This window comes from Hipposideros armiger, unplaced genomic scaffold (genome assembly GCF_001890085.2).
Source record: "Hipposideros armiger isolate ML-2016 unplaced genomic scaffold, ASM189008v1 scaffold_12, whole genome shotgun sequence".
Taxonomy (NCBI): Eukaryota; Metazoa; Chordata; class Mammalia; order Chiroptera; family Hipposideridae; genus Hipposideros; species Hipposideros armiger.
In genome coordinates this window covers 6,830,918-6,839,428 of record NW_017731362.1, presented here as the reverse complement: position 1 = coordinate 6,839,428, position 8,511 = coordinate 6,830,918, and the positions used below count along the sequence as shown (strand labels likewise).

The 8,511-nt window shown below is 37.2% G+C and overlaps 1 protein-coding gene across 1 annotated transcript in view; it reads left to right on the top strand.

Annotated features, from left to right (window-relative positions):
• RSL24D1 (ribosomal L24 domain containing 1) overlaps positions 1-8,511 on the top strand; it is a 26,112-nt gene that overhangs the window by 966 nt on the left and 16,635 nt on the right. The window contains exon 2 of the mRNA XM_019663859.1: positions 3,514-3,627. Within this exon, the coding sequence (XP_019519404.1) occupies positions 3,514-3,627 (114 nt within the window). The remainder of the gene's footprint in view (positions 1-3,513; positions 3,628-8,511) is intronic.

The window sequence follows — 8,511 nt, the reverse complement described above, 5'->3', positions numbered from 1 at the left end:
CTTAAGTCAGAATGAATCTCATTCTTCTGTTGTCTTTGACACACTTTTTCTCAGAATTTGACATCTCTTACATTTGCTTCTGAATCACTGGGCACTCGTAAAAAAATACAGATTCCTGGTTTCCATCAGATCTGTTGAATTGGAATCTTTGGGAAAGCATTTAGGAATCTTTAAAGAAGTGATTTTGACAAGCTAAAGAATTATAGTTCCTGCTTTATTGCCTTATATCTCTATTATAGATAGAAGGTACTGATCCCGTTTAATTAGGAGCAAGGGTTCTTGCTGAAAGTGAGGAACCAAAGCTATGTTTGGGAACTTGAAAAAAGCATGTAGAAGATTTTGAGTACCTGCTCTCAGGAACATGATCAAAAGTTTATAAAAATGAAATGATTGCCAAGTTGATCTGGCAATCCTGATTTTATGAGTTTTGTCCAGCAATGCCTGTCACCCGGTATTGGAATTAGAACAACAGATTGTGGGAGCTAGCTGGAGTTGGGTGTTGATCTGGCACATTGGAAGTTCAAGTTGATGGGGAAGTCTATGTTGCTAACAAGTACAGTGTTGAATTGGCTGGCAGCCACCTTGCTCTAGGGAAGACCAGTGGATCCAGAACAGAGTTGATTGGGGAAATAAGTAGAATCCTGGAAGCACTAATGAAGAACAAGTACAGTCACATCTCGGCAATGTTGTAGGTCCGGTACCCGACTACTGCAATAAAGAGAGTTATCTTTTTGCTGGTAGAGGGTCTTCCTTCAGTTTGTAAAAAACGCAACACCTGTGAAGTGCAGTCAAGTAAAGCGCAATAAAATGAGGTATGCCTGTATCTCATTTTATCTCTTGGTGATTCCCAAATCTGGATCTCCTTTGCTCTCTAAATTAATTCCTGTCATCTGCCTAGACAGTTTTGCTGGAAATGTGAGACAAGTCCTATTCATTTTACCTTTGCAAAGGATAGTCATCTCTTTGCTTTCTTTCTGCCCTCTGTCCTGGTTCCAGATTGGGCACTTGTCACTTTTCTAGCCTCCTAACTAGTCTTTCTGCCTTTACGCTCTTAACTTTTGCGACCATCTTTCGTAGAGACTGCCCATCTTAACACTTCTTAGGAAGCTTCTTAAAGGTAGAATTAATGTTAATGTTCCACATTTTCACATAGTTTGCAAACAGAAAAATACATACACCCGTAATAAGTGCTTAATAAATGCTTGTTGAATTAATGGAATAAGAAAGGGTTGAAGGACTTTGAGGCTGAGGTATGAATTGATCATTTGTTTGTGTGTTGACTGAGGATGATGCTAGAGGACTAAACTAAAAGGGAAACTTGAGTTTATGAAGCTTTGTCTTACAATCCATCCACCACCTACCCCACTGTAGATAATCACCTTATCGTGTGTTTCCATATTATACATGATTATTGTATATAGCTTTATTTCTTTGTTATAGCCTAATCTGATCTCAGTCTCTTATCTGCAAAGTGAGACTTTATCATACTTAGCTTGCGCCTAAGTTCTGAAGGTAGGGACTCAGAACTTAAATTAAAATAATGTTTTAATTATTCTTGTATCCCTAGCACCTATGATAACATCCGGCACATAGTAGATGCACCTTATTTGCTGGTTGAATACCCTTCCCATCCCCGTTGACTCCAGTCTCTTGAGATACTTCATTGTGCGTTTTAAGTAGCACCTATTAGGGTGTGGAGTTCAAGTAGACTTCCCGGAAACTTCCCATTGACTCTATTTGGAATTAAGGAGACCCAGGATAAGTTCAGATTTCTCATTAGATATATCTCAGAAATGGGTATTTGTCTGGGAGTTATCTATTGGGTATTAAACATGGGAGGCTCTTACTTAAAAAGGTAATGGTACTTTAGATTGTAAATACTCAAAGAAATTTTACTGATAATGACTTCATAGTGAGTTACTCCAGTAGATTACAGTACTATTTTCTAGTTAATTTGAAATTAATTTAGGAATGTAGACATGCTTTCACTCAAGTCTCTTAGGAAAGGGCTCTCCACGAGGTATGTGCCTAGATTAGATTAAACTGGTATTGACCATTTCTAAGAAAACTATGTCCTAGTGTGTATAATGACCTGCTTGAAGTTCCCCGTAGAACAAAGTATACATAAAGTGAAAAGTATTTTGGCTTGTGATGTGTGTGTGTGTGTGTGTGTGTGTGTGTGTGTGTGTGTGTATTTGCTTAGTTTGAAATGTTTATACCTCATTTTGTCCTTTTTTTTTAATAGGTCACATCTAGATGTGGTAATTCAACTTAACTTTTTTATTTTTTCTTTGCCAAGATTCATAAGCTCAAAAAATCACTTTTTCTTCTTCAGATTTCCTCTGGTAATGCACACACACAAATTGTAATGTGGTCTAAAACATTACAGAGTAACAAAATAGTACATTTAAGGTTTGTATAATGAGTCCCAATCGGCCATTTCAGGAGCACATTGAAGTACCATTGAGGCATCATTACGTTGTAAGCACTCTTAAAGGATTGCGTCATTTGGGATGAGGTGGAGAATTAAAATAATGATGAATCTTCTTAGTAGATCTATGAATACTTCAGAAAAATTTATAGCCAGTTTTTATTGCTTTTCTTGTAATTATTTTGTTCAAGGCTAGAAAGAACCAAAGGAGATTGCAGAATGGTGGTTTGAAATTTTTACCCTCATTGAGGTATACAGAAAGTGAATTTTGAGAATTATTCTGAAATGAAGATTTAAATAAATTACTTTCCTTAAAACTATTTCTTATTCAATATCAATTAAGGTTTTACTGTTATTCTGTAAAAATGGTAATTTTTAACCATATTTTCAGGTCCCTCAGCTTTTAGTTGTGATGATGCTTGATAGCTCAAAAAAGTCAATTTCCATTTAATGTGACATGTCCACACATTTCTAAATGGTGTTGTAAGTAGAAGCAATTGTGAGTGAGAAACATTGTTATTTCTCAAACTTTATAGTATATTTTGTCTGGTAGGGATAACATCTATGGTAGAAGATTTTCTTTTTGTTTTTAAAGATTTTATTGGGGAATTGGGGGAGGGGAACAGCATTGGGAAATCGAGGAAGGGGAGCAGACTAGTTGCTGTCCTTTTGTTCTTCAGTCTAGTTGTGGAGGACGTCGCTTAACTGGCCCATGTTGGTTTTATCATTGCACTCTTCCCAGGTGAGGCAGATCGGTCACCGGCCACTGGACGGCTGCTCACGGTGGCTCTTGGCAGCTCACGCTGGCTGCCAGCCACACACGATAGCTTATGGCAGTCCACTGCAGCTTTGCTACAGCCTACGCTGTTGCCGGCGACTCACAGCAGCCCAGCTCCAGGTCGAGCTGTTGTTCACCATCTTAACTGTAGAGGGCAGTGTCACAGGCCCTCATGTGGGATCCGAACCGGGGCCCTGCTGCTCAGAGCTGGCGTCCCAAGCCAGCTCTTAACCAACGTGCTACTTGGCCAGCCCGGTGGAAGATTTTTAATATTGACTTCTCACTATTTTAACTTTTCTTGTAGGTGTTCAGATTCTGTAAATCCAAGTGTCATAAAAACTTTAAAAAGAAGCGCAACCCTCGCAAGGTCAGGTGGACTAAAGCATTCCGTAAAGCAGCTGGTAAAGAGCTTACAGTGGTGAGTAAAGTTTTTATAGTTTTCAAAATTTCAGAGGTTTTTTTTGGGGGGGAGGCATGTGAGTTAATTAACTATAACAAGGCTTCCTTAGTATGATGGATGAGTGACTTGTATTTGGCTTTGATGGTAATCTTATTCTCACATGATCCTAAAAGCCATAAATCTCTAAAATTCTGGTAAGGAAAAAAAAAATTCCTTAACCCAGTTTATAGAGGTGATTTTTTCCTAGTCTCAAAAAACTATTTTTAGCTTTTGCAAATGAAGGGGGTAAATCACTGAAATGAATTGAGGCAAAGTTGGAAATTACTACTTAGGGATTTTGAGAGGAAGTTAAGAGATTAATTAAGGGATTCCTGAATAGCAGTGAGGGTTCAGATGAGATTTGTAATAGACTCATTTATTAGTTTCCCCATTTCTTTAGCAGGACTTGGTGTCTGAGAGTAGAGCCCTTAGTTAATAGTGTTGGTGTGAGGAGGAATAGTGGGGCGTCAGGGATAAGGGAATTTACTGTGTGAGCCCCTATTATCAGATTGCTGTTCCTGAATTGGTCTTAAGGATCTGGTGAAACTTGTCCACATTCACCCTCTGCAAAGGGAGGAGGTGAAAGCTCCCACACACCGTACTCTTGAAGGAAGAAAATCTTTAAATGGTCCCCTCACTTTAAATTTTCTTGAAGGAAGAAAATCTTTAAAAGGCATGACTTCCTTTGCCCCCAAAACCTCGACCTCTTTCCCATCTCTCCATTTCTTTTAAAGATTTTTATTGGGGAATTGGGGGAAGGGGACAAATTGCTGTCCTTTTGTTCTTCAGTCTAGTTGTGGAGGACGTTGCTTCACTGGCNAGTGTCACTGGCCCTCATATGTGGGATCCGAACCGGGGCCCTCTGGCATCCCAAGCGAGTTCTTAACCATCGCGCCACTCGGCCAGCCCCAAGGTCATGTATTCTTGACCAAAGTGTCTTCATACCAAATTAAAGGTGGCTTTAAAATATGCCTCATGGCATTTTATCAAGGTCAAAGGGGGGGAATTCTTGTTTGGAAAAGTGGTTTAAATAGATTAAATTTTCCAAAGAGCTTAATGGCTATTTAGAAAGAAATACATTATAATTTAAATAAAGAAAAAAAAAATAAATGCATTTTGTAGTGGCAAATGTTTGGCAGAGTTGTAATTAGAAAAATACAACTATGATGGAGAGTAATTGCTTTTACATGATTATTTTCAAATAGCTTTTTATTGAGCACCTATCCTGTTGGGGTTTTTTTGCCACTGCTCTTCCACAAGTCCCTTAAAAAAACCTAGCTGTGGTTTCTATCCTTGAAATGAGACTTCTTTTGAATACTAAAGAAGTCATTGGGTCGTATTCATTTGAACTGCATATTTTAGTGAGGAAAAGATTCAGACATTTTAAGGGCAGAGTCATAATCACAAGAAGTGCCTTCTAAAGTTGCCATCAGACTTCAGTGGAGTGAATCATAATTTTACAGCTTACATATCAGGGAACATTTTATATTTGTGTAGTTAAAAAGAAGACAATATTTGTATGTTTTAGTTTTTCAAGAACCAAATGAGCAATTAGCTACAGAGTCCATTGGTCTTAAATGTAATATACAATTAAACATGTATACATGATATAGTGCATAGACAAGAACCGTCTTTAATTATTGAAATGAATAACCTGTATTCTCTTTGGAATCCTTTGCTTAAATTTGTTACTGAATTACCATATTTTTGTGCATCAATGTATTTTTTCTATGTACAAGACTGTGTAAAAGTGAAGTGTACCTTCAGTGAACTGTGTGCCAATTAAGCTTATAATAAAATAGTGGTCTAGTCAAGTGTGTATGTACACGTAACTTCATTTCCCATCACAATAATATTCTGAACCAGAGGTCATAATACTAAAGGAAACAAAATTCAGGAACACAAATTCCATTAGGTCCTTGATGGGGGGCCAGCCAAGACAACATATTGTGAGAAAGTGATTCAAATATGTTATCGCCAAACATCTGTGGAGCATCTAAGTGTGGACAGTGTTGTACTAGCCAATCTCAGAGGAACAAGACAAGGATGGTAAGGGCTTGAACAAAGATCGAGACTGAGAGGTGGATGCGAGACAGTGGGAACGGTATAGTAATTGATTAGATGAGGAGTATGTCGGGAGATAGACTCTGACCTTATTTCCCACCAGTGTCCCCCTCACTCACTCTGAAGGCACACTGTGTGCCCCTGCCTCAGGAATATTAGCTGATCCCTCTATCTGGAATGCTAGTTTTCCATGTATCTGCATGTCTCTCTCTCCCATCCTTTAAAGTTGTTCAAATGTCATCTTGTCCAAAAGGACTTGACTGCCCACTTCTATAAAATAGTAGTCGCTTCCCCTCATGGCCCCAGATTGTTACTCCCTGACCTGTTATCCTGCTTTGTTCTTTGTACATGTCACTCATCACTACTTGACATATTTATATGTTTGTCTCCATTCACTAAGATATAAGCTGCAATATTGTTCTGCCACTACCCAGAAAAATGCCTGGTACACAATAGGTACTCAAATGGATATCGGTTGAGTGAATAAAGTACTTAAGTGGCAGCAGGGTCAAGTGAAAGTTTTCAAAATAGGAATCACTATTAATGTTCAAAGACAGAAGAGTAGAATTTTAAAATTTAAAAAAAATTTTAAAATGTTTAGAAAGGCTCACATATAATAAATGCATGCTGGTATGTTATGAGACATTAGGAAATCTGAGAAATACATTCTGATCTTTTGAAGTTGATGTCAAAATAGTTAATAGTCTACTTAAGAAATGTTCAGTAATGAATATTTTGCTCGGCATTTTTATAAATGGGAAATCTCTATGATGTATTTCCAGGTTTTCTATTTTTGGCAACATGGGTGACTATATAACTAGAAAACTCTCCTGCTATAGAACACATAATGCTGGATAAAATATAATGAACATATTATTTAAATGTACTGTTGACCTCTCAAGAAACTAAGGAAAAAAAGACCACCCCTCTCCCCCACAACACAGACAAGAAAGTAAGGGAAGTACCCTAAGACCACCCTTTTCTCCCACAACACAGACGACAACAACAACAGAAGGAACTTAAAGCAACTGGCTACTGAGTGTGGTTGGTTTGGGTTTGGTTTTGACAGTGTCGGTAATTCAGGTGCTTGGTTTTCACGGCTACATACCACGAGGAGAGAAAGCTTTGGGTCTGTGGAGGTGGGGCACTGGAATGAAGAGCTCACTACCTCTACACACACAAACAGCATGGGCCCAGTCTCTCTCAGTCTCCCCTGAGAATTATAATCCTAAGTCTGCTTTTTCACAGATTTGAGGTTCAAGTTTACACTACTTTTTTTTTTTTTTGAGGGGAATGTTCAAGCCAAGAAATTGACAAAAATAACATGAAAAAGTGATTTGCAGTTGGTGATACCTCTGGGTTACTTGGTAGAAGCAAAGCAAAATCTTTTCAGAGGGAACATCTTCACCCAGACCTTACAGGATTCTTACAGAAAACATCCTACTAAGCATGAACTCACAGTTTAAAATGACAACGCATTCTTTGCCCATCCGCTCAGCCCCAAATGTGAGCAAGGGCCAATAAACCAAAAACAGTGGGATTTGGCACTTAAGAACTTCGAGTAATATACTTACCAAAAGGCAATCATAATGTAAAAATGTTTAAAATCATTACAAACATAAAAGGAATTGAAACATCTGGGAAAGAAAGACATTATTAAAGATACAAGACTGGTTTGAATTTATAAAAATGACTGTCACCTATGAAAAATATAGCCATTGATATTCAAAAGTTAACGGTCAGAAGTTAAATGACAAGTTTGACAGAGTTGAAGAGAGAATTGGTGAACCAGAAATTAGATGAGAAGAAATTACACAGAACTCAGCAGAGAGAGAGGTACAGAGTTAGCTTGAGAGATTAAGAGATACAGAGGAAAGATAAAAGCTCCAACTCATGTCTAAAGGAATTCTAGAAGGAGAAATGAGAGAAAATGAAGAGACAATATTTAAAAAGGAAATAGCTGAGAATTTTTCAGTAAAGGTAAGAGGTATATACCTTCAGATTTAGGAATCATAATTCTCAAGCAGGATAAATGAAAAGTATTTCCAAGATTTCAGTGCAATTTGTTAGATATGGAACTCATGTTTTTCTCTCCTTTCTCTTGTATTCTATTATAATAATTGAAAAGAAAATAATTCCAAGACTGGTTATTCACCTATTTAACTTAAAGTGAAGCACTGAGTATGCTCATAGGCTAAAGGGAACAAAGTCTCAGATAAAGCCTTCTGGTATGGGATTAAAACATGGACGAGTTGTAGACACTGACATTGAAGGTAAGAGGGTGAAACTGATACATACAAATAAAACATGTCTGCATGGAAAGAAACTATAAGCAAAGTTTAAAATATCAGTAAATCAGAAAATAACTTCTAAATGTCAGCAGAGGGCTAACCTTAATATGTAAAGTGCTATTTGAAATCAACAACACAGTAGAAAAGTATAAAGGGTATAAACAGGGAATTCAGAGAAAATATTTGAAATAGATTTCAAACATTTGGAAAGATTCTTAACCTTATTCATAAATAAATGCAAGTTAAAATACTAATGCAATGAAAAACACCCTTAGATTGGCAAAAACACCTTTGATAAGGAGATGGTGAAATAGGCATCTTATTGGTTGTTGAGTATGAAACGGTAAAACTTTTGGAAAGCATTTAGTATTATTTACCAAATTTTAAAAATGTACACATCCTCTGATCCAGAAGTTCTATATAAACTTTTTTTTTTGGAAAAAAGTACATCAGTATAGACGGTTATTATGCCAAAAGATAGGAAACAAACGTTTATCCATAAGCAACC